The sequence below is a fragment of the Euleptes europaea genome, chromosome 14, assembly GCF_029931775.1.
Source record: "Euleptes europaea isolate rEulEur1 chromosome 14, rEulEur1.hap1, whole genome shotgun sequence".
NCBI lineage: Eukaryota > Metazoa > Chordata > Lepidosauria > Squamata > Sphaerodactylidae > Euleptes > Euleptes europaea.
The window spans coordinates 54971570-54996738 of NC_079325.1; the positions used below are offsets into that span (position 1 = coordinate 54971570).

General features: G+C 50.0%; 1 protein-coding gene across 1 annotated transcript in view; it reads left to right on the top strand.

Annotated features, from left to right (window-relative positions):
- Positions 1 to 19363, top strand: part of USP20 (ubiquitin specific peptidase 20) — a 40665-nt gene extending 21302 nt beyond the window's left edge. The window contains exons 10-23 of the mRNA XM_056860280.1: positions 1683 to 1820; positions 3501 to 3640; positions 6905 to 7077; positions 8697 to 8791; positions 10106 to 10139; positions 11324 to 11369; positions 12677 to 12857; positions 13613 to 13739; positions 15172 to 15341; positions 16059 to 16140; positions 16667 to 16775; positions 17154 to 17256; positions 18861 to 18932; positions 19203 to 19363. Of these exons, the coding sequence (XP_056716258.1) occupies positions 1683 to 1820; positions 3501 to 3640; positions 6905 to 7077; positions 8697 to 8791; positions 10106 to 10139; positions 11324 to 11369; positions 12677 to 12857; positions 13613 to 13739; positions 15172 to 15341; positions 16059 to 16140; positions 16667 to 16775; positions 17154 to 17256; positions 18861 to 18932; positions 19203 to 19363 (1631 nt within the window). The remainder of the gene's footprint in view (positions 1 to 1682; positions 1821 to 3500; positions 3641 to 6904; positions 7078 to 8696; positions 8792 to 10105; positions 10140 to 11323; positions 11370 to 12676; positions 12858 to 13612; positions 13740 to 15171; positions 15342 to 16058; positions 16141 to 16666; positions 16776 to 17153; positions 17257 to 18860; positions 18933 to 19202) is intronic.
- Positions 19364 to 25169: the final 5806 nt, after the last annotated feature.

The window sequence follows — 25169 nt, forward strand, 5'->3', positions numbered from 1 at the left end:
CAGGATGTAATTTTTGTATACTTGTGTGTTATTGTTGTATCCTTGCATAACAGCATATGTGATTCTCTAAGAGCATATATATTGCACGTTGTGATAAAATCAATATACACAATCGTGATTTGGTTACATATTTATATTTATTGGTATAAGTATTGTTTGAACAGTCTCCATTTAGTCATTAGTGCTACTTTTCTGTACATTTATCTTCCTTTCATGCCTGCCTGACTGAAATGAATGGGAGTGAGGACTGGGCTGTCCTAAAGTATCTGGGTGCCCTCCCGCAAAGGGCGCAAGGTGCTGGGAAGCCAGGAGGTCATAAGAGGAGTCCTGCTAGATTAGACCAAAGGTCTAATCATGAGTTGCCTTCACTTTCTGTTGCTGCCCAGCAGTGTCAGGCTTCAGTACCCCATTGCGTCTCAGCAATAAACTTTACTCCAGACGTAGCAGAGAGTTTAAAGATTTATTAAGAAAAGCTAACAGGTCAGTAGGTCTAACGAACTTAAGGTCAGAATGCAGATATGGGGAATACAGGGCATCTTTATAGGGAACATACAATACATTTGGTTACATCATTGGTAGGACATGAAAGGGTAAGCTACATCAAAGGAAGAGTATTTGTCACCTCGAGAGCAGATAGCAGTTTTACCATTGGAAGGCTTACTTTGAAGTGGAGATCGCTGCCTCCGGTCTTCACACCGATACTTCAACTTCCCACGGGAAAGGAAGTGGCTTTGATACTAAACATATGCTTATCCGGGGTCCGAATGGATGCCCTGGCTGACAAGCAGGTAGCTTGCGTAGGTACTCTGCTTCTGAACATGGAAGCTCGGTTTAGCTGTCATGATCAGTAGACCCTGAGGGGCTTGTCCTTCAGTGCATTTGTTTGATGTCCCTGTAAAGCCGGCCTATCACTACACCTTGTGGCAGTGAGTTCTGCAAGTTAATTCTGTGTTGCATGAAGAAGAGTTTTCTTAAAATTCTTCTGGATCTGTTGCCATTCGTTTTGATTGAGTGACCCAGTTTTGTAGGAGATAGCAAAAGAAATGTTCTTCCACCGTTCATATTTATTTTTCAAACCTCTCCTCTGTCTCCTATTTGTCCTGCCTCCCCCGGACAAAAACCCTTTCCTGTCATCCTGTGCAAACCCCATTGAAATGAATGGGAGCTTCACAGAAGCATCTTTGTTAGCAGCTCCACTACCGGGAGATGAGCCCTAACCCATGTTCTCTGACCTGGGAGGGGGGGATGTGCGGCAGAAGCCACTGCTGCTAGCGAGAGGGTCAATGGGTGTTGGTTGGCAGCAGGCATCTGGGGCTATTTCCATTAGACTGGTGGCGGCACCAGCAATAGTAGTAGGAACACCAGAGAACAGGGAAGGGGGGCATCTTTGGTTTTGCATTCCCCCTCCTACCCAGCGGTTTCAACATAAAGAGATGAACTGGGAGCCACATTCCATCTGAAGCTGTGCTGCCACTATTGTGTGAATCGATTCTAAGCTCCCTGGAAATGATTTGATCAAAAAGTACGCTTAAAGAAAACCTTTTCAGAGACTTTTTAATGCATTGTAATACAGTATGGTCAGGATTCAAGTCAAATAGTTGAGTGGTAGAGGGAGTTGGTCCCTTGAGTGATGGAGTTGGCAAATCAGATTTTTGTGTATCCTCCTTCTTCCCTCCCCCCAGAACCAGACAATGATGCATACACCCGCTGCTCCTCTCGACCCTGTAGCCCTGTTCACCAGGACATGCACTCCAAGCTCTCGAGCAGTCCTCCACGTTCGAGCCCAGTGAGGCTGGGACCCTCTTACGTACTGAAGAAAGGTAAGGCCAGAAAGTCTGGGGCATTTGGGTGGTCAAAAGGTAAAGCCAGAACAGTCTAGGGCATTTGGGGGGCTGCAGGGAGATGCTTCAGCTCACAAATGGTTTCCATCTGTCTGCCTGCTGGGACAAGCACAGGTGTGTAATGTGAAAGGCTTTTTTTTTTTGCAGGGGGTTAACTTTTAGCAAGCTGAAGTATCTCTGAGGAGCTCAGTAAGTTACAAATATGCGTAACGCATTGGGGATTTCAAGTCAGGAAATGAACGGATGAATGAAAGATTTATTGTATCTAGCCATTGGCCATCACAGTTTGCTAAAACAAATAAATAAAATACAAATACAATAGATTTGCAAGTAAAATATTAAATAGATAATAGGATATACTAAAACATTTCTGTCTAAAAGAAAAGTAGCTGATCCTTCCGATACCACGTTAGACCTTATTTTCTTTGCTGCAAGAGCAAACAAAGAGACTCTATATGATGCATGTGCATCAATATAGAAATATAATTTTCTCTGCATCCGAGTGTGTATTGATACTGGATAATATTCCTGCCAAAAATGTAGCCCTGAGGCAAGAGGGTCAGGGCAGGCCCAAGGATTTTGGGCACCTGTTGCAGGGAAGCTACCGTCGCTGGGGCCTAGGTTGTGGTTAGCTGCAGTGCCACGCCTCCCAACAGTGGCAAAGAGTATGGCAAAGAGTATGGAAAAGCGCCCCCACCCACGATCCTGACCTCTGCATAAATTCTAAACCAGGGTGTCAAACTCAATTGTTACAAGGGCTGGATATGACATAAATGCCACTTTGTCGGGTCGGGCCATGCCTCTCCAGCCCAGGTCAAGAGTGGGGGAGGGGTGGCTGCCTCGGCTGGCTTGTGGGCTAGATAAGATCTCTCAAGGGGCTGGATCTGGCCCGTGGGCCTTATGCTTGACACTCCTGCTCTAAACCTTACGATAGGGCAAGCACATTTGTTTTCATACCATGTTCTGGGACACCCTTATATTAAGACCCCCTTGCAAACAGAAAAACCATCATGACAGGCAAAAGGCTGGGCAGTCTTGTTGACCGATTTTCTACTTGCAGGGAGTTCTTCTGTGGTAGAGGGCAGTCGGAAATACCCGTAGAACTAAGTGGCATATTACTTTCTACCCCGTTTCTGTCGGATGTATCGACAACAGTGCAGGTCCCTGATTCCATAGATAGGGACAGGGAGCTTCATATGGGGGCCTCCATTTCTGGGGGCAACCCTCTCTATCCATCTGTCCGATCCCATTTTCATTCTGCCATTCCTCCAAGGAGCTCACAGTGAGATCCATGGGTTTTGCCTCCTTTGATTTATCCTCACGATACCCTTGTGAGGTTGAGAGAGAGTGACTGGCCCAAGATCACCCAAGCCTGAATGGGGATTTGAACCCGAAACTCTCCAGTCCTACTCTTCCCTCTGCACCAGGCTAAATTTCATGGGTCTGCCTCACAAAGGGGGTGAATTGGGGGAGGGGGGGGGAAGCACAGGAAGGATGTTTTAAAACTGTCAAAAGTTTGTGTGTGTAAATTTTTTTCTTTGGAAGCGCTCATGTTTCTCAAAGCAAGTGTTCAGTTGCCACCAGGCGCACTCAGCTTCCCTGGACATCTTCTACCAAGAGATGGTGAGATAATTGTTTCTTTCCCCCCTTTTTCTCCAGCCCAGATGCAGGCCTCTGGCAAAAAGAAGAAGGAGGTCCGCTACCGCAGCGTCATCTCCGACATCTTCGACGGCTCCATCCTGAGCCTCGTGCAGTGCCTCACCTGTGACAGAGTGCGTCTCCTTACTGCTGCCGATCAAGTAAAAATGGCAAGGGACTGGCTCTTTCGGGGTCCCCTCCTGTGGGGAGGTGGTCTTTGCTTACAGTTCTTCGGGATCTGGAGGGCTGAAGGGCGCTCAGGCCTTGCGAAGAGGCACAGGTGTGCGTTTTGAAAACGTCTTCTCTGGGAGACGGATATCGTGCTTGCAGGACAGCCACTGGGAACCCTTTCCTGCATCCCTGAGCATGATGTTTGCCAGAATGCTTCTAGCAGGGATGCGTTCCCTTTTTCTCAGCTAAAAATGGAAACCATGCTTATGTGTGAGCACAGGAAGCTGCCATAAGTGAGACCCGAGGCCCAGGCACAGAAAGGTCTGTTTCACCTGCTGCCCGAGATCCTGTGAACCTCAAGCCCTTCTGTGTGGAAAGCCAAATTCTCTTCTACTGGGCTGTTCCTCCCCACCTTTTGCCCATGTACTTGCCAAGGTTTATTTTTAGTCTGAAAACAAAGCATTACCTGCCTTCAGAAGCACCCCTCTGCATGAGTCACTGTTATGAGCATGCCTTCAACTGATTGCAGGGATGCTTCAAGGTGTACGGTCACCTGCGTAAAGTACAATCCTAACCCCCACCACTGTTAGTGCCTGAGCAGCACAATATGGAAAATAACCCGCCATTTGCTCAATGCGCCCCTGGGTCACCGTACAGCCTCCATTCAGCTTTCCTCCCATTCCCTTCGGGACAAGAGCCCCTGCTCCTTGCCCGTTTCCTATCCCTCTTTCCATACTGTGTAGCAAGTTGTACTCGTGTGCCAGGTTGACTTCTGTTGCAGCGCAGTCAGATGTCTTCCTCACCTGCTGCTGCATTGCCTTGGCAGAGAGGTCCAATCCTGTTGCCACAGCAGCAGGGTCAGGGGAGGCCAGGTTGAGGAAACTAACTTGTCTGCTGAGACCCCTTAACAACATGCTGGAAGATGCAGGGGTTGCCTTGCCAATTTACAAGGTTACTAAGGCAGCCCAAATGGTTCCTGAATTCTTGTGAGGGGAGGAACTCCCTCGTGAGCATTTGGGGAGATCGGAGTGTGCGTGGCTTGCTGCGTGCTCAGATCGGCAAACAGGTTGGGCAGCAGTCCAGGAAGAAGCGCTTTGGCTGGGGGGTAAGAGTGGGAAGGAGAGAGAGGGTGTGGGAACCCAAGGGTACGTTGCACCTCCTTTCCTCCAGATGCCTCCCCTGGCTGGACAGTCTTGTGATGGTTGAACCTGCTGTCTGAAAAGGTTCCTGACTGCTGGGTCTCAGTTCTGCATCCCTGCCACAGTGGCACCTCTCCTTTGTAGGCCACTGTTGGGTGGCTTGGTGGGAATGCTGCCCAGATGGAAGGAGATGAGCCCAGACTGGGCAGGAGCGTGTCAAGAGAGCCTTCTTGGAAGGTGGGTGGTGCATTCGCTGCACCCGGTATATTGAATAGGCTGAGGAGCAGAAGCACATTTTCCACCTTTAGGTGGACTCTATGGCATTGCACCCTTTTGAAGCCCCTCCCCAAACCCCACCCTCCTCAGGCTCCACCCCCAACATCTCCAGGTATTTCCCAACCCAGGGCTGGCAACCCTATTACCATGTTGGCAGTGGATGGGTTCCACATTGGTGGAGGAGGGACTCCAGGTCAGGTTGCTCCTCCTGCTTGCTCCAGGAAAACAAGCAGAACTATATTGAATGTCCAGCATAGGGGGAGCAGCTAACTCATTGCAGAATGGCTTGTGTTACTAAGGAGAATAAATTGAAGGAACCACTTTTGATGTCAGCCAACAAGCTTTTAATAGCTGCAAGAAAGATGCAAATCTGGGTTTGCCTTGGACTCCCGTTGCCTATGCCAAGGCCAGGGTGTGCGCTTTGCTTCCACCTGGAGGGAAATGCAGAATGTGAAGATGGTGCTTGGTGTTCCTGAGAATTTCAGCTTTAAAAGCAACATGTTTCCAGCCCTTGCCACTGTGGCGCACGTTGGTTGAAATCTCCGGAAGCAGAGGGGAGACTGAATAAGGTCTCCAGAGCTGCTTCGGTGCCTCTTTCTGTGTCTTACAGGTTCAGAATAAGTTATGCAAAGTAACATGAACGTTGGCGAAGTTGCAAAGATTATACAGGTTGCACAGTTCTGCATCTGCTGATGCGAATCTTCCATTTGCCCGAATGCAGAATTTAATAATATATAATTATTATTATTTGTTTGGTGCTGAGAACAAATGGCTCTGCTGCTGCTCTAGTAAGCCAGCCAGGCCTGATTCTTGCTCTGTCTTAGAAGGTGTTGCTGCTGCTTCAGGGTCCACTTCTCTCACCACTCTGATAGCCTTGGGATTGGGGAGACTGTGGGGAAGCTGGGGATTCATGACATCTGCCTCCTCTCTCCCAATTCTTCTGTTCCGGTTGCATGGGAAGCGACCACAAAACTGCTATGTAGTGTGGGGGCTAAAAGCCAATCTGGGAGGTTGTCAGGGAGGTTGTTGAATTTCCTCTCGGCTGCAGGCTCAGTAGCAGGTCTTTGGCATGCGGCATCTGCTCACACTGGGGTTTGCCCCCCTTCTGCATCTGCAATATAATTGTGGCCCACCTTACATGGTGCTGTAAGGGCTGCTCTACGAGGCATTATGACTTAAAGAAGCAGAAGCTGCACCTCTAAGGCAGCGTAAGAACTGGCCTTTCTCGAGGCCACGTGGGCAGCTGCTGTGCCATTTCAGGTAGTGTGGGAAGTCCTAGGCAGAGCTCACACAGCAGCCGCTCTCCATCGGAACACTGCTCCACTCCCAGGAGAGGAGACGCGTGCAGCAGGAGGAGCTGCAGCGGGGGTTCTTTCACATGGGCCAGGGCTTATCACGACATCCCTGCTATTCCAGAAGGAGCCTTGTGGCAGTTCCCATACTGGCAGCAGAGTGCACGAAGAGGCTCTCCACCCCAAAGACAAAACGTCACAGCTCGGCTGCCCAACCTGTTTTGGGGAGGGGCTGTGGCTCAGTGGCAGAGCATCTGCTTGGCATGCAGAAGATCCCAGGTTCAGTCCCCGGCATCTCCAGTTAAAAGGACTAGGCAAGTAGGTGATGTGAAAGACCTTTCTCTGCCTGACCCTGGAGAGCCGCTGCTGGTCTGAGTAGACAATACTGACTTTGATGGACCAAAGGGGGTCTGATTCAGCATAAGGCAGCTTCATGTGTTCACATGTGTTCACATCTGCTGTTGCGGGAGTCCCTGCTGCGTTTGGGCAGCGTTCCTGGAAAAGGGCAAGCCCTGAAGCTCTCTTCTTCTCCTGCGGCGTCTTGTAGGTCTCCACCACTGTTGAGACATTCCAGGACCTGTCGCTGCCCATCCCCGGGAAGGAGGACCTGGCCAAGCTGCACTCGGCCATCTACCAGAATGTGCCGGCCAAGACGGGAGCCTGCGGGGACAACTATGCCTCGCAGGGCTGGATTGCCTTTATCATGGAGTATATCCGAAGGTACAAGAGCCAGGGGGGGGGGGGCTGTTCAGAGTGGTGGGGTGGCATTTTAGGGCTGGATTGACAACTCTTATAAGTAAAAATTTAATTTGGGGGTGCTAGCATGGTATAGCGGTTAAAAGCAGGGGACTCTAATCTGGAGAACCGGGTTTGATTCCCCACTCCTCTGCATGAAGCCTGCTGAGTGACCTTGGGCCAGTCACAGTTCTCTCCAAACTCTCTCGGCCCCACCTACCTCACAAGGTGCCTATTGTGGGGAGGGGAAGGGAAGACAATTGTAAACCGCTTTGAGATTCCTTAAAGGTTAAAGTGGGTTATAAAAAGCGGGTTATAAAAAGCAACTATTCTTCTTCTATATCAGTGGTTTCCAAACTTTTCGGGCCACTGCCCTGCCCCCTTGGTGCCACAACCTCAACCCCAGCACCCCCTACCCTATCCTATAAAAAGCAGTGTTCAAAATGGGAGTTTGCATGACTCACTCAAGAAGATAATAACAATAAAATTTCAAAACAGTAACAATTAATTGCACATCTATTCAAAATCATATTAAAACTTTTTAGTTGAACTTTATTCAACAAAACTGATAGACTTGATCCAGTGGTACCAGCTCTTCAAAGTCTGGAAAAAAATTCTGGTAGTTTCCACCAAATTTGCCAGCATGGTGCCATTTACTATTGTAAATTAGTGAACAACACAGTTGAAGGGCCCCACCTCTAGCCTCTTAGTGCCCCCCTAGGTAATCCCACCGCCCCCCAGGGGATGGTACTGCCCACTTTGGGAACCACTGCTCTATATGCTGTGGTGATTTTTCAACTTGCCCCATAAAAACGATAGCAAGCAGTCTCTGCCTCCTCCACCCCTTTCCCTAAATAAAAGGATTAGTTCTTCAGCACGCAATCCTTGCTGATGAGCCCATTAGCTGCAGTGTGTTGAACCAGGGAGCTGGTCACACACGCATGAACACACATGAAGCTGCCTCATGCTTCATCATACCCTCGGTCCATCACAATCATTATTGTCAACTCAGATTGGCAGAAGCTCTCCAGGGTCTTAGGTCTTTCACATCAGACTCTGCTGCCAGATTCTTTAACTCGAGATGCCGGGGATTGAACCTGGGACCTCCTGCATGCTAAGCAGATGCTCGGCCACTGAGCCATGGCCCTTCCACCCTAATTCAGAAAGTGGGGTGCTGTTGAGTAATGTTTGGGTGGGGTCTGAGACGCGAGTCCCAGCCATGTGCTTTCCTTGTGGAAACCCTGGGTAGATGGTCTCCAGGGCAGGAAAAAGTTCATCTGTACTGTCCATGTTGGTTGGAACAGGCCAGGGGGAAGGATTCCCAGTGAGCAGTGAAGTGGTAGCTGCACTCCCCTGAAGACCTGCGGGGAGTATGAGAAGGGTATGGTCTGGATGAGTCCTCGGCCCTCCATGACCTGCTGATCATATACAAGAGGCCAGATTCTTCCATCCTGAAGACATCTGTAGGAACAAAGCCGCCTTGGGAAGGAATGTTTAGAGTCCAGAGTAACTCAGTGCCAAGTAACTTCCTTCCTTCCTTCCTTCCTTCCTTCCTTCCTTCCTTCCTTCCTTCCTTCCTTCCTTCCTTCCTTCCTTCCTTCCAGGTTTGTGGTTTCCTGCATCCCCAGTTGGTTTTGGGGTCCAGTGGTCACCTTGGAGGACTGTCTGGCTGCCTTCTTTGCTGCTGACGAATTGAAAGGTATGTTTTGCAGGGGAGTGGGACACCTGAGAAAGCCTCCCTGTGAGTTGCTGGCAGTGACGCTTGTCCTATTGAGTTATTCTCCCCAAAGAACGCTAAGAAGAGGCTTGGTTCTCGTTGAGGAGATGAACCTGTACCTGTACTGTTTTAGGATACAGCCATCAACTCAAGAAAACAGAAAAGTCAATGAAAAGTTGAGGAAAAAAATACACAAATAAGAGGCATTTGGGGGGGGGGGAATGACCACAGCAGGAAAGCCCTGGTTGGCACATGGAGGGTTTTTTCTCCTGTTTAGTTTCTGATGTGGAGCACTCCTGCTGGGTGGGGGGTGGAGAATCCAAGCAGCCGAATTGTGCCGTCATTGTCTTTTCACTGTTCTCAGTACACTGTTTCCCAACTCAGCTTTGTTCTAATCTTTTTGGGGGCGAGTTCAGTCCCAGCGGATTATCCCGCCATCTGGGAGGACGGGTGTGCATTTTCAAAGATCCTGCCCATCTGGGCAGTGTTTTCCTGCTGACAGCCCCTCACAGCTCCCGTTTTCCTTGCTGGTGCCACCAGAGGGCTCTCTGAAGTCCTTTAAAGCAACCCCGCCCCCACAAAACCAAGGTAATTGGTATAGCACTATAATGCTGTAGCTATTCCTGATTTTTCAGAAGGCCTTCTGGTGCTGTGGCAGGGAAAGTGGAAGACACGGAGGCCTGACAGAGGAAAGTGTGCAAAACTCTTCCACACGGAAGCTCTATTGCCAGCACACATGCTGCTGTATTTGCGGCTGTGATGAAAGGAACACCGAACATCCTTGCTGCATGGAAGCAGCCGGTGCAAGCTTTCACCTCCTCCCAAAGAAAGCTCTTCGAAACAACTGCCTTGTAGACTCCCCTAAATGCTAACAAGGTGGGCAGACTCCTTCTTTCCTCTGTGAGGCAGTTCCAAATGAGAGAGCCCAGCGGCGGGAAGAGAGATGGATCTGCCATGCCTGCAGGATGGCCCCATGAGGAGCTGCCATGTGGGTCCAGAGTCGGGGCTTTGCCGCTCACCCCTTGTGGCAGCCTTTGTGCCAGCTCCCAGGTGCTGGAAAGCGATACAGATGCCACAAACTGCTGGGGATGACCCCTTCTGGCACTCCCAGCATCTCCAGTTAAAGGAACTAGGCAAGTAGGTGATATGAAAGGCCTCTACCTGAGACTCCAGAGAACCGCTGCCCATCTGAGTAGACAGTACAGACTGTGATGGACAAAGGGTCTTATTCAGTATAAGGCAACTTCATGTGTCCATGTGTACTTGTTCTGAGGTCTTCCTTTCCTTTTCCTGCAGGTGACAACATGTACAGTTGTGAACGGTGTAAAAAGTAAGTCTCTGGAGTCCTCTTCTGCACCCTCCCTCCCCTCAGTGTCTCTTCCCATGGTGCCCTTGTGGAGTGGGCTGTTTTCTTTCCATCTCCTCTCCTAGTTATTTGACGCGGGTGCCACAGTGATGATGATGAGACAGTAAATGCTGGGTCCCAATCGGAAGGGAGACCGGAAACTGTGATGCAGGGTCAGCTGGTGGCAAATCGAGCGGATGAGGTGGCAGACACAATTTGGGAATCTCACCCCACCCCTCAAAAGTCTTCCCCCTTTATTTATTTATCTATTTATTTAGCTTTACATCTCGCCCTCCCCGGCACAAGCCGGGCTCAGGGTGGCTCACAATATATAAACAATACAATAAAAATAGTATAATAAAATACAATAAAATCCTACTAGATAACAACTAAAACTAAGCAACAATTTATAATCTCATAAAGCACTATGCAAGTAAAATAGCAGATGGTGCTCATAGAAATGTAGAAACTGCTGTGGTTAACAGGCCCTCTCTGGAGCTTGAGGAGTCCCGTCCCACCTCCGCCACCCCCCTTTTTTTTAGCTGGTTCTGCTGCTCTGGACATTCTGTTTGGAGTGTGTTCGGTCCTCACCAGGGCAGCTTTCTGTTTGGAGTTTTTTTGCAGGGTTGTTTCTTTTTTAGTCCATTTATAAATTCATGCCTGTGGAGTCCCGAAGCAGGTAGAAACTGGCTTGTTGTGTTCTTCATCTGTACCCAACCATTTTACAACTGTATGTGGTGGTTTTATCCTTCCTCCTCAACCCAAATCCTTCCTTCCTGTCCTTAATTTTAAAACACTTCACAATCAAAGAGGAGCTGAAGGCGCAACAGAACAGTATCCCAGATCAATATTGCACAAAGCTCTGCTGTTCCAGACTGGTTTTATGTTTTAAAAAGTTTGATACTGCTATTTTATGAACAATCAATTGCTTTTAATAATTTCTTTTCAAAATCTATTATTCAGAATCTTGTCAGTTTCATTACATAAATTCACAGCATACCAAATTGCTTCCGTATTGAATTCATAACCTATTAAAATGGAAGGAGAATTTTCAGTGGTTGGGAAGGGGAGGCAGAAAGCTGGCTTTCCAAAGAGGGGGCATTTTTTAATAATTTCACTGAGTACGGAGTCATTTCCCCCCCCCTTCTTTTTCCTCTCTCCCTCTCCAGATTGCGGAATGGAGTTAAATATTGCAAAGTCCTCCGACTCCCTGAGGTGAGACTTCCTGGTGGAACTTTTGACACTGTTTGTTGCTAGTGGTTTCGACTCCGTTATGCAATACAATACGATAAAGTTTACTGTTTGCTGCCGGCCATTACAATCTGTCATATAAAACCTAGTTATAAATAATATCATTAAAACAGACTGACCAAAAAATGCCCTGATTAAATTCAGCATCAGCCCGAATTTTCTTGGCTGATAAGGCAAAGAGACAACTGGATCTACTCTGGAGACAACACTATAGGAGACAACTGGATTGGCAGTCTGAGAGGAAGAAAGCGCAGCTTCTCAAAATCTGAAAAGAGATTTAGGTCATTTAGAAGCTCTGTATAAAAAGGACAGAATAGAATAGAATGCATGAGGTCCTCTTGAACTGCAGCTCCACAAATGCACTGATGGAGAGGCCCACGGTGTTTGGGAGTAATGTCCAGCTAGCAAAGTCGTTGGCATGGTTTGAAACAGAATTGAGGTGAAAGCTATCCTGAGATTGTGGAGGGGGATACTGACCAGATATGAAGCACTGACATGATAACTCCTTTATGCAGTAGTTTTATCCTGGGATTAAGAACATAGGATGATCTTCTGGATCAGACCAGCAGTCCATGTAGTCCAGTAACCTGTCTCACACAGCGGCCAACCAGTTCCTCTGGAGGTCCAACAACAGGACATAGAGGCCTTCCCCTGATGTTTCCCCTGGCACTGGGCTTCAGAGGTTTTCACACAGGCATGCTTCTGATGCCACGTCAAACTCTGGCTTGGTTTTACAACCCCCCCCCCCAACTGTACAAATATTTGTTGCCTTGCATGAATCAAGAGTGGTGGTCTAGGACACACCAAGTGCTCCCCTGCAGTGTCATGGATCAGTAACGTTGGGTCTGTTGTCCCAGCTTGTACAGTATTACTACTCCAGTAAACGAGTAGCCGATGAGTTTCCAAGGAACCGTGGGGTTTCCCAGCACAAAGACCTTGGTTCAGTCACAGCACCAAATGATGGCACCAACTGCAGTTTGTGTTCTGGGTGTGGAGGCAAACCGCAGTCTGTGCTCCCTGCCTGCTTCTGACCAGAATGCTCAGATGTTGTCCCAAACTGCTCAGTCTTGGCCAGGTGCTGGCAGAGTCTCATTAACCACAAAGCCCTGCTACTGACGGTCAGCTGTGACAGAGTGTGTGTGTGCGTGCGTGGGGTGAAGTCAAAGGCGTGCTTCTCGAGATCTCTGGGCTTCTGTCCATGGGTGGCTTCAGGTCACGGTTTCAGATTCTGCTTTGCCAGCTGCTCGCATGTGGTCCCTTCCCTCCCCTAGATCCTGTGCATCCACTTGAAGCGCTTCCGGCACGAGGTGATGTACTCCTTCAAAATCAACAGCCACGTCTCCTTCCCCTTGGAAGGGCTGGACCTCCGGCCTTTCCTGGCCAAGGAGAGCGTCTCTCAGATCACGACCTATGACCTTTTGTCTGTCATCTGCCACCATGGCACTGCGGGCAGTAAGTTGGCTCCTCTCGTTGTTGTTTTGCTGGGTCCAGAAGGTGCATGCGAGGAGACCCGTACTGGAGGGGTGAGAGCTGAGATGAGGAATCTGGGTGCGATCTGTCCCACTGTCTTTCGGATCATGGTTAGCTGGACGTCGAAAGGGAAGCTAAATTGGAAATCTGTCACCAGATCTCTTAGTTGGTGTGAATTTTCTCAGAATCAGAAGCCACGGTTCCAGCTGTCCATCACAGCTAGCTGCCTCTACTAAGTCCACCTTCCACATAATCATTGAATATTTATGTTGTAATGCGCTGCGGGATTTTGTGGTGGTGATGTTGCCTCTTACAGTGATTGCCTACTGCCAGCCCTCTCTGATGTCAGAGTAGCTCAGCCAAAGAGAAGTAAAAGACAAGGGCCAGTCAAAGAGAAGGCAGAGGCCTCAAAGACACACACACCCCGCACTCCTCAAAGGGGTCTGGAGGCAGATCGAAAATTGGAAGGCAGAGAATGCCTAGCAAGGGATATAGATGTGCCCAGATGAGTGAAAAGGCCCCTATTGATCAGCTAAACATTTTAAATATTTAGCTGAAGGCCTCTAGTTTTCTTTTTTAAATCCATTTATGCTTGTGGACCATACAGTGTCATGGAGCGGTGACTTCCAAATGCTGAAGGAGTGCTGGGTTGTGTCCATCTTCAGATCTGCCTGTCGGTTTCAGCAGGTCAAGCAGGTCTGCCCAGAGAGCGCTCAAGGCGGCTTCTCCTTTTGCAGGTGGGCATTACATTGCCTACTGCCAGAATGTCATCAACGGCCAGTGGTATGAATTTGACGACCAGTATGTCACGGAGGTGCACGAGACGGTCGTGCAGAACGCAGAAGCCTACGTCCTGTTCTACAGGTGAGGGGTCACGCCAAGGGCGATCAGCCCATAAGGGCATTTTTCACTGGAGACGTTTCTAGAAATGTCAGAGGCACTATAGCAGGGAGAGTGTTCTGTTTCCAGGGGAGGGGAATAGAAATCTGGGGGAAATGCATTCTGTTTTTGTTTTTTAATATTTAATTCTGCCTTTTGAAAATGGGAGTCAGTCTAGCCATGATGCCTAACAAGGTGGGGGAGTCTTGAAAGGAGAGCGTGGACTGTGCAAGGGTCCGGCTTTGGAACGCTCCCAACATCAAGAACATTCCCTGGAAGTTAAAGAACAAAACAAAAAACAAACCTAAAATGCACACATCTCTAGGAGGGAGGTATTAGTCCAGCTGTTTTATGTTGCACTAAGTTGTAGTAAGTTTTTTTAAGAGTATTCAAAATAGACTGAAGTGGTATGTATATATATACTCTGTTCTTCATCTGCTGTGTGCATGAACCAGACATAGGAGGGAACTGCCCAGAATGCTCCCTTGTTTGGTGTGCAGAGTAATGGCTGAGCGGCTGCTTAGTCTGCCGATCTGTAAAACAGAACACTGGAAAATATTCTAATTGAGTTTCTTTTCCTAGAACAGCTTTGTTTCCAACTTTCCCCAAGGATCTGACATTCCTTTAGTGGGTCAGAAGAGAAATACCTCAGTGGATATAGGTGGTTTCTCTCTCTGTCATCTATCAGCATGGTGTAGTGGTTAAGAGCAGGGGACTCTAACCTGGAGAACTGTGTTGCTTTCCTCACTCCTACACATGAAGCCTGCTGGTTGACCTTGGGCCAGTCATACTTCTCAGAACTCTCTCAGCCTCACCTATCTCACAAGGGGTCTGTTGTGGGGAGGGGAAGGAAAGGTGACTGTAAGCCAGTTTGAGACTCCTTAAAGGTAGAGAAAATCGGGGTATAAAAACCAACTCTTCTTCTTCTTCATTCTTCCCTCTCCCCCCATCAGTATTCCCTAGCTTTGCTCTTATGGTACCTGCAGCAATGTGGTGCTTTACATGATGCTGGGGAGTGGGGGAGGTGTGAAGTGGGCATTTTGTGCTGCTGTCCTATCCAGTGACTGCTCTAAAGTCAACCAGTGGACTTCTTGGTAGAGTTGGGAATTTGAACCCTCATCCTCCAGATCTTAGTGGAGTGAGTTGGTTAGGGTGTCAGACTGAGTTATGTGACTCTTTCTCACTTAAAATGACAACAGCGGTGGTGGTGGGTTTCGAAGAAGGGTCTTTTCTTCACACATGAAATCAATCTGCCAGGTGGGCACCGGTGGGGAGCCCCCTTTCTCCCATGGAGGTGATGGCTGCCACACATGGGGCCTTCAAGCACGGTGCAGGCAAGGCCCAGGGCTGGCTATTTGCTGCTCCACCTCACACCCCACCCTGTGAGTCTCCCTCCCTTTCGCCTCTCCCCTCCCAGGAAGAGCAGCGAGGAGGCTGTGCGGGAGCGTCAGAAGGTGGTCTCCTTGGCCACCATGAAGGAGCCCGGTCTGCTGCAGTTCTACATCTCCCGGGAATGGCTCAACAAATTCAACACCTTTGCAGAGCCGGGGCCCATCACCAACCACACCTTCCTCTGCTCCCACGGAGGTGAGGGGGCTGCTTCATGTTGGGAAGGTCACTGGGGCCTGTGCCAAGAGGTGGGGAGCTCCTTTTAAAAGCGGGGGGGGGGGGGAGGCAGTCGTACTGGTAGAATTTCCTCTGCAAGCTGCCAAGTAATATATCTGGCTTGTTTGCATAGTTTGGATTGCACACGTGTGCTCTCTCTCCCTTTCTCTCCTGGGTGGGGGGCTTAAAGCAGCTCAGAATTTCACAGCACAGAAAGTACACTCCAGTAGCAACATAAATCTAGGCCCTTACTAGAGATCAGCCCCTCTGTTCAGGGAATGGCTGTTTCCTGAGCCCCTTTGCAGCCTCTGCTCATGTTCCAACGAAATAGCCCAGTGTGCTGAAGAGAGACTTCTGCCCTCTCTGAGTTGTCGGTCTAACTGTCACTGAAGTGCTAAGCCTTGTGTCTGCCCTCACATGTTTCCATCCATGCAGTTAAATACCTGCATTTCACATTCATCCCCTTTCAGCTGTCCTCCTCGATGTAGGATTCCCCAAGGGACTGGTGCCCATTGGGCTGGGAAGTGAGGGAATTGCCTTTGGCACAGAAGGTCCCATTGGCTCAGTCTCCACCTGCTGGTACCTCGTGGCAGGTGCCCGATTTTCCTCGCAGGCATATAGGAAAAGGGCTTGGTTACCGCAATCCTGTGTCTCCCCAAAGAGTGCACTGTTTGGCTGACATGCTGTTTTAATGCGCAGGCATCCCTCCAAATAAATACCATTACATCGACGATCTCGTGGTGATTCTTCCCCAGAACGTGTGGGAGTACTTGTATAACAGGTAGGCCGGCAGGCAGCCCTGCTCTCTGATGCAGAGGCTGTTTTGACTTAGACTGGGCGAAGAGACCCTCACCCAACATGTGAAGGCCAGCTTCACACAAGCAGTGCCAGGAGTTGTGGAATGTGTCCCCGGGTGCGGGGTGTGTGTGTGTGTCTGTGATTCCTCTCCCGGGTGCATGCTCTGTAGAGCCACGTGACCACTAGATATGAGGGCCCTTAGCATCTTGCAAGATTCCTCCCCCCCTTCATCTGCATAGTTCAACATCCTGAGAATCTTGGGACCTGTGTTTTTAAATCAAGTTTTTAGTCTTGTAGCTGCTAAGAGAGGCTGGCAAGCAGGTGGCCAATGTTCAGGGGAGAGAGGCCAGAAATGGGGGCTAGCAGATATTTGCAACTCTGCGTAATTGCTTCTGTCTTCCCTGTGGAGGGCAAAAACATTGGGTTTGCCCACCTCTAGCATTACATGAAGGAAGTCCCCACTGTAGATACAGGGAGCACCCTCTGCATCTTGATTCCTTTATGTTCAGGTTTGGTGGTGGCCCAGCCGTGAACCACCTCTATGTGTGTTCAGTATGCCAAGTGGAGATCGAAGCCCTGGCCAAGAGGAGGAGGATCGAGATCGACACCTTCATTAAGGTAAGGGGGTCTCTGGCAGCAGTCGGGAGCAGGCGCAGATGTGGGCCTGACGCTTCCCTGTTCCAAGTCAGAGAAAGTGCTCCGATGCTGAACCCTAGGACCCTTCCCCAGATAGATAGAAATAGCTTGAGGGTCAGCAGCTCCTGGGAAGCGTCCTTGGGCTGAACCCGGCCATGGGTCCCTCTACCTCCACCTTGGCCCCTCGAACTGGTGGTTCTTCTGGTTCTCGAACAAAGGAGGGTCTTCCCCAACATCTGCTAGCTAAGCAGGCATGGGCAGCCCAGAAGCCTGGCAGGGGGTGGCCGTGGTTTTGCCTGCAGCTCCACTAACCCCTCCTGTGCCCCTCTCCTTCCTCGCCCTCTCTGCATTGGCCATCAGCTGAACAAGGCGTTCCAGGCAGAGGAGTCCCCCAGCGTCATCTATTGCATCAGCATGCAGTGGTTCCGTGAGTGGGAGGCGTTCGTAAAAGGCAAAGACAATGGTGAGGCTAGGGCAGCGGGGGTGGGGGGTGGGAGAGGAGCAGAGGGATCTGGCTGGCCCGGCTCTGTAGTCCAGTGCAGTCTTCTGTGCTGCAACGTCTGAGCTCACTTGGCCAGAGGGACAGTGCCACGTTCCTTCCTTCCATCTTTGGGCAGTTCTGCCTGTTGTTTCAGAGGGTAGTTGTGTTACTCTGCAGAAAAACAGCTGGATTAGAGTCCAGTCGCACCTTAGAGACCAACAAGATTTTTGGGATATGGGCTTTCAAGAACCAAAGCTCCCTTTGTCTGTCTGATGTGTATTCCTGATTTGAGCAGGCTCCTGTAGTTGGAGTATTTGCCTATAGAGGAGGTTGACCGTTGTATCTCTGCACAGATCACTGTTCTGGCTGTGCCACCTTCCAGTCTGCCTCAAGTTGGGGTGGGTAATTTATGCCTCAGGTGAGTCTTGATCAGTTCTTCCTGATGGGGGTTCTGTGGGGAAAGGTAATGTTTAAACTATTTTTTGCGTAAGATTGGTGTATGCTGCCAATTTGAATTCAGAAATCAAGTCTTTCTCAGGCAGAAGAGGACATCTGTTGTTGGGTGAATCTCTTGACCCAGTAATGGAGACAAATTATTTTATGGTCAAGATGCTTTATTTTAAATTAAGGTTTAGCCAGAGATTCCTTTAGTTATGGCTTAATCTAAGCAGGCAGCTAAAGGAAGCAAAGAAATGGTAGAGTCCTGAACTGTTAGGCTGGACGGTGCCAATTAGGAGAGTGAGCATTACCTGCTTTGTCAGATACATGATGCCACCATTTTGCAGTTAGATGGGTAAATAAATACCACACACAAGTATGGAAGGGAAAAAAGTATTGCAGACACCGGAGCCCCAAAGCCCGGCAATTCAGGAGGTTTCCGTCAGTGCCACCTCTTTGCAAAACTCTCATATGCACAAGGCAAGAGCAGAGTAGATCCATTTGAAGTGGCAGCTGTGTGTGTGTGGGGGGGGACGACTCTTCCTAGCCATGCAGGTCAGAAGAGGAAGCAACCCAGGGGCCCTGCCTTAAGACAAAGGACAAGACAGAAAAGGGTGACAGTTCCTGAGAACGCAACCAGGAAAACCCAGACTGTGGCACTGCCTTTTGAGCAGATGTGTCTGGAGTGGCAAGGTTCTCTTGAAACTGATTTCGAGTTGCCCTTTTCCGTATGAACTGATGGCCTCTCGAGTGGATGCGGACTCTGGCTGAGCAGCAAAAGCAGACATCGGCGTGGGAGGAGAAAGGAAGGCGGGGAGGCCAGGAGGGAGCAGCTTAGAACATACGATCATAAGAAAGGCCGTGCTGGATCAAACCAAGGCCCATCAGGTCCAGCAGTCTGTTCAATGCAGTGGCCAACCAGGTGCCTCTAGGAAGCCCCCAAACAAGACGACTCCAGCAGCATTCTCCTGCCTGTGTTCCACAGCACCCGATATATTCGGCATGCTCCTCTGAGACTGTAAAGAATAGGTATCCATCATGACTAGCATTCATTTTGACTAGTAGCCTTGGAGAGTCCTCTCTTCCATGAACATGTCCACTCCGCTCTTAAAGCCCTCCAAGCTTCTGAACTCCCCTCTCCTTTGCAGAGCCGCCCGGACCAATTGACAACAGCAAGATTGCTGTGGCGAAAGGAGGTGGCCACATGCAGGTGAAGCAGGGTAAGGCTCTCCTTGGTGCCTCTTCCTTTCCTCCTCCCTCTTGTCCGTCCCTATCCCGCTCTTGTGCTGGGGCTGGAAATGGGGCAGATCTTGGTGGAACTGAAAGCTTGGGTCTTTGGGAGGAGCCGTAGGCAGAATTCACTGGGGAGCAGGTTGACTTACAAGACGTAGTGCCCTACCTTGCTGGGGTGTTTTTGACAAGATGATGGGGGAGCGCTGCAACAGCAGCGAGTGGAGTCCTCTTTGGCAGCATTTCCCTCTCCCCTCCAGGAGCTGATTATGGGCAAATTTCCGAGGAGACCTGGGTTTACTTGAGCACGCTATATGGTGGGGGTCCCGAAATCGCGATCCGGCAGAACGTGGCGCAAGTGCAAGAGCTGGAGAGTTTGCACGGGGAGCAGAAGATCGAAGCTGAGACCCGAGCTGCCTGAGTGATGGCGGAACGTGCGGGGAAGGTATGCTGGGGAAACAGTCACAAGCTGAAGTCCGAGAGGTTGGTTGCCTTTATGTAGAGTCAGGCTACTGGTTTAGTGGTTAAGAGCAACGGACTCTAATCTGGAGAACCGGGTTTGATTCCCCACTCCTCCACATGAGCGGTGGACTCTAATCTGGAGAGCTGGTTTCATTTCCCCACTCCTGCACATGAAGCCTGCTGGGTGACCTTGGGTCAGTCACAGTTCTCTTCGAACTCTCTCAGCCCCACCTACCTCGCAAGGTGTCTGTTTTGGGAAGGGAAGGAGAATGTAAGCCGGTTTGATTCTCCTTAAATGGTAGAGAAAATTGGCATATAAAAACCAACTCTTCTTCTTCTTCTACCCAGTGCTGTGTGGGCTGGTTATGGCACCCAGTTAGATCAGATGATGTAGTCAAACCCAGATCCAGATTCCATCCCTATGGACTTCTGATGCACAGTCTGACACATGAACCCACATGAAGTGGCCTTATACCGAATCAGAGTCCTGGTCCATCAAGGTCAGTTTTGTCTACTCAGACTGGCAGCGACTCTCCAGGGTCTTCAGGCAGGGGTCTTCCGCATCACCTGCTGCCTGCTCTTTTAACTGGAAATGCTGAGGATTGAACCTGGGACCTTTTGCATGCCAAACTGATGCACTACCACCGAGCCACAGTCTCTCTTGATCCCAAGACTTCACTTGGAGAACATTCTACAAGGGTCTTGGTGGAGTCTCAGAGCCCAAGAATTGTGGCCTTCTGGACTCTCTGGAAGTGATCCAAGTACTTGAACTTGGTTCTCTGAGTGCTTGGACCAGAACTCTTCTGCTCCTCATGTCCGCAGTCTCTGCAGACACTGGGGGAAAATGTGGGTTAAAAAAAGGGAAGGGGTAAACAAAGAATAGGCTGTTCCTTCTCCAGTCATAGAGTTCTGCTCTATCAGAGTTTGCAGAATTTCCACTCCCCAGGAGTGGAAATGGCTGAACACACAGCAGAACAGAGAACGGTAGGCTTCTGCTGCTCCCTAATGCTGTCTAACTGGTTGCAGCTCTCCAGGGTCATGAGCAGAGAAGGGTCTTTTCCACTCTCTGCTACCCAATATAACAGCAGAAGCTGGGGATTGAACCTGGGACCTTCTGCATGCAAACTCACAGGCTCGACCATTGAGCTACAGCAGCTTCTGCTGTTAGTTCAAACCCTTGAAAATGAGGGTTAACCCACACTCAACCGATGCTCCCTTCCTTTGCATTCAAGTGAAAAAATCCACCGCGTGCCATTGGCCGCAGCCACAGCTGGTCCCAGCGTGTTGGCAGGTAATCCTCCTGCCACCTATGAGGTCTCCTGGATGGGATGGCCCTGGCCCTGGATGGGATGCCCCCCCCCCCCCGAGTCTGGCAACGCTGAAAGTACCATTTAAATGGTCTCTTACTTGTAGAAAACATATTTGTACTGGAGTCAATGTGTGTGTTGGGTATCTTTTGCATTTTGTGCAAAATGCCCGGGTCATAAAGAATTTTTTATAATGAAGGGAGAACTGCAGGAAGGTGGTGTGTCAGTTGGGGTTTTCTGTTTTGGATCCCCTCATGGTCCTGCTAAACGTCCCAGGCTGAATTTGGTGAGGAAACTCCCTCATGTAAACCAGTTTTTATGTCTCTCCTTCAGCAGCTTCTCTTTATGGGGTGCAGGGACAGCATCCTTAGCAGGGGTCTCTGCTTCTGTCAGCATGACCTAGTTCAGCTGATAGTTTAAACCAGGGGTGTGAAACGTAGGGCCCGTGGGAGCCGTATGTTGAGAGCTCTTATTCAGCCTATGAGCCAGTCAAGGCTCCCCCCACCCAGTCCCAATTTGGGCTGGTGAGCCTGCTGCAGGCACCCTTTTCCCCACTCTCAATCCAAGGCATACCTATTTTATATACCTATATACCCAGGGTTGTGTAAAAATTTCTCAGCCGTAAAGGGGTCGTGAATGGGAAAACTTTAAGAAGCCCTGATATAGATGACAATTGCGCATGGACTTAAGTTTGTATGAAAGGTTTCCAAATATCTAAAAACATATGTGTAGATCTGCCCCCACCATAGTTATATTTTTGGCTCTATTTTATGTGTACTTTTTCTTTTTAATTCTAATTTAGTTGCTGGCTTTTGAGATTTCCCCCTTTGCTCTTTTTTTTCTTTTTTAGCTTTTCCAATAAATAAATAGTCAGACAGACCTAGTTCAGCTGAGGGGTTCAAGAGAGAAGGTTGTCTGAGAGAAGTCGCGATGGGGTGGGGGCACTTGTGGGGCAGCTGGAAAGGGAGGGTCCGCATGAGGAGGAAGGAGGGCCTCCGTCTCCTCCTCCCGGCCCCCAAAGTGAGGCATCTGGAATCCATGATCGCCATCTACTGGGCATTAGAGGAAGCAGGAGGAAAACATTTCATGGAGAATTTTGTTTGCCGTTCTTGTGTGCTGCTCACCATGCTCCTGTGGGTCAAAGTACAAGATTTCTTTAACCTTTATTGATTACCTTTTTGACATACAGTTGTGGCATTGTGGCTAAGACAGTGCGCCATGATCCAGGAGGTCAGGGGCAGACTGGCCATTGTGGCTAGTGGGACTTTTCTTGATAGGACAGGACTTTTCCTAATACCTTGGCTGGGCCGTGAACTGTGGGCGGCTTGCCCAAGCTTCACGCAGCAGTGGGGAGGCTGTGCGGCCCACTGGGTGGGCAGGCTGCATCCCCTCCCTCCTTTGGGTGGCTGGGGCGAGGGGTGGGACAGACAGGGTGTCTCACCCTCCTTCTTTTAGGGGGGCGGGATGGGGATGGGGCCTTTTTCCAGGGTCTTTCCCCCCCTCCCAGTCTGTCTCTGCAGGAGGTCATCAGTTCAGATCTCACCTCTTCTATGAGCTCACAAGGTGGCCTTTGGCAAGCCACCCACTCTCAGCCTCAGTCCCTCATAGGCAGTATGGGGGTAACATAACAGGGTTGTTGTAAGGATGACACCAAGATAACTGTGTGGGTGTGAGTGACGCATTTTACGTGCTGAAAGCAGCTTATAAAATGCTAATAATTCCCTGCAAAGAACTCAGAGCATAACGAGAGCCCTGTGAGGTGGACTGGGGGAAGAGAGAGCGGCTTGGCGCCGGGTCATCCTGCGAGTAGTCAGAAGGCAGCCTTCCCAGTCCTGGCTTGGCAGCTGGGGCCCCTCAGCCTGGCAGTTGCTTGAGGGCAGCTGCTCTGGGAGGGTTGGCAGCCAGACTTTAACAGTGACTGTATGAACTGAGGCTTCCAGTGAACAAGGCTGACATTGCCGTCTCTCTGCAGCCAGTTATGGTAGGTGGCCTCCAGGAACAGGTCTTGAGCACTACTTGAGAGCCAACTCTTCCTCTTGTAGGCTGAAACAAGAGAACGGGGCTTCTGTTTCTCTCCAGGCTTCATCTCGGAGAATGTCGGCATTAAATTGAGGCCGACCTCAGCCGCAAAAGAGTAGTGGTAGAGAGATTACCTTACTGAAGTGGCAACACCCAGCAGTCAGGAGGATGCTCAGACAGCAAAGGGGAGGTAGATCTCTTGTAGGCAGAAGGTCCTGGGAACACTGGCCTGTTGCAGGGCTCTCCAGTAGCCCAGACAGTGGTGAACGGGTGGACTAATGCGCTGGCTTGGTGCAAGGTGTTGCATGTGTTCATATCATGGAAACAGGACAGGGGTACCCCCACCTCTTTGAGCTGGCGGGCACATTTGGAATTTTGAGGGGGGGTGAGAACCACCCATAAAATGGCTTCGAGGAGAGGCAGAGCCAAACCCAAAATGGCTTCTGCAGGAATCATAGAATTAGAGAGTTGGAAGGGACCACCAGGGCCATCTAGTCCAGCCCCCTGCACAATGAAGGAAATTCCAAACTACCTCCCCCCACACACACCCAGTGACCCCTACTCCATGCCCAGAAGATGGCCAAGATGCCCTCCCTCTCATGATCTGCCTAAGGTCATAGAATCAGCATTGCTGACAGATGGCCATCTAGCCTCTGCTTAGAAACCTCCAGGGAAGTAGAGCTCACCACCTCCCGAGGAAGCCTATTCCACTGAGTAACCGCTTGAACTGTTAGAAAATTCTTCCGAATGTCTAGACGGAAACTCTTTTGATTTAATTTCAACCCATTGGTTCTGGTCTGACCTTCTGGGGCAACAGAAAACAACTCGGCACTATCCTCTTATGACAGCCCTTCAAGGAGGTGAATGGAATACTTCCCTCCTCACACCTCCTGGGAAGGAAAGCCTAAAGGGGGAGGGAAACCACACACTGACTATGGGAAACCCAGGTGCTTAAACGCTTGCCTGATCCTCCAGTGGAAAAGCCAGGCCTTAGAATTGCTCCACCCCCTTACTGAAAAGCTTGGTGAGTACCAAGGGAACTAATGGCGGGCACCACACTGGGGAACCCTAGAATAGGTCATAGCTCAGTGGCAGAGTGATATCTGTGCATGCAGGAGGGTCCCAGGTTCAGTCCCTGCCATCTCCCATTGAAATGATCTCTGGGAGCGGGGCGTGCAAGAGCAGAGGGCTGGGGACCTTGGAGAGCCACTGCCAGTCTCGGGACACCCCACAGGCCACAGCGTATGTGACGTTCCACATATGTCCCTGCTCCTGTGGGAAGCTTCTCTTCAGACGCTGCTCTGAATCAGTCAAAGAGGTGAGTTCTGACTGTCGTTTGAGAAGCTCAGTGGTCCTCCAGACTCAAGCTTGTCAGGACGGGTTCAGTCAGTCGCTTCTTCTCACAATTCATTTTTTTAAAAATATGCCGAATGTTTTTTACTTTTAAGTCCTAGTAAACAAATCCAGAGGCCCAGGAGCTCGTTCTGAGCCTCCCTGTGTTAAAGGCAGGGCTGTTGAAAAAAAAAATTAGGTAAAGTTCGGCTTTGGCAAAATTCGGCCCTTTTAAATTCGGGCCGTGCCGAAGTCCAAACTCCCCCGCTTCGGATCCCCGAAATTCGGGCAAGATCCGGAGTTGGGGGGAAATTTCCCCCCCCCCCCCGCGGGCCTTCACGGGGTTTCCATGAAGGCGCGCGGGGGGCTCTTTAAACAGATCTGCGCCTTCCTGCTGGGGGGCCCCGGCCGGGAGGCACAAATCTATTTAAAGCCCCCCCCCCCCCCGTGCGCCTTCAGGGGAGTCCCCTGAAGGCGCGCAAGGGGGCTTGGAATAGATTTGTGCCTCCCGGCCGGGAGGCACATATCTATTTAAAGGGCACCCCATGCCTCTCCAGGGAAGCCCCCTGAACGCGCGCATGGGATCTTTAAACAGATCTGTGTCTCCCGTCTGGAGGCGCAGATCTGTTTAAAGACCCCCACGCGCCTTCAGGGAAGCTCCCTGAAGGCGTGGGGGGGGGGAACAGATCTGCACCTTCCAGCTGGAAGGCGCAGATCTGTTTAAAGGGCCCGAATTCACCGAATTTATTCAAGAACACCCCGAAGTCGCTGAATTCGGCTCCCCGTTTCCCCCCTTTTTTGAGTTCGGTTCAATTGAAACCGAAAAACCGCCAAATCGGGGGAAATTCAGCTGTTTTCGGTTCAGGCCGAACCGAATCGACAGCCCTAGTTAAAGGCATTATTGAATTAATGCATTTAGTTTTTTAGTTTGGAAATACTTGTGGGTTCATGTTTGGGTGTCTGGAAGTGCTCTGGGGTTTACAGTTTCCCCCACCCCACTTGTCACTGACAGTTACTCTTCCTTTGCTTTCCTGAGTATGTAAATATGGCAAATGTCCCACCTCGTGGTTGAGAGCACCTTATGGCACAGCAGCCGCCATTCCTGGT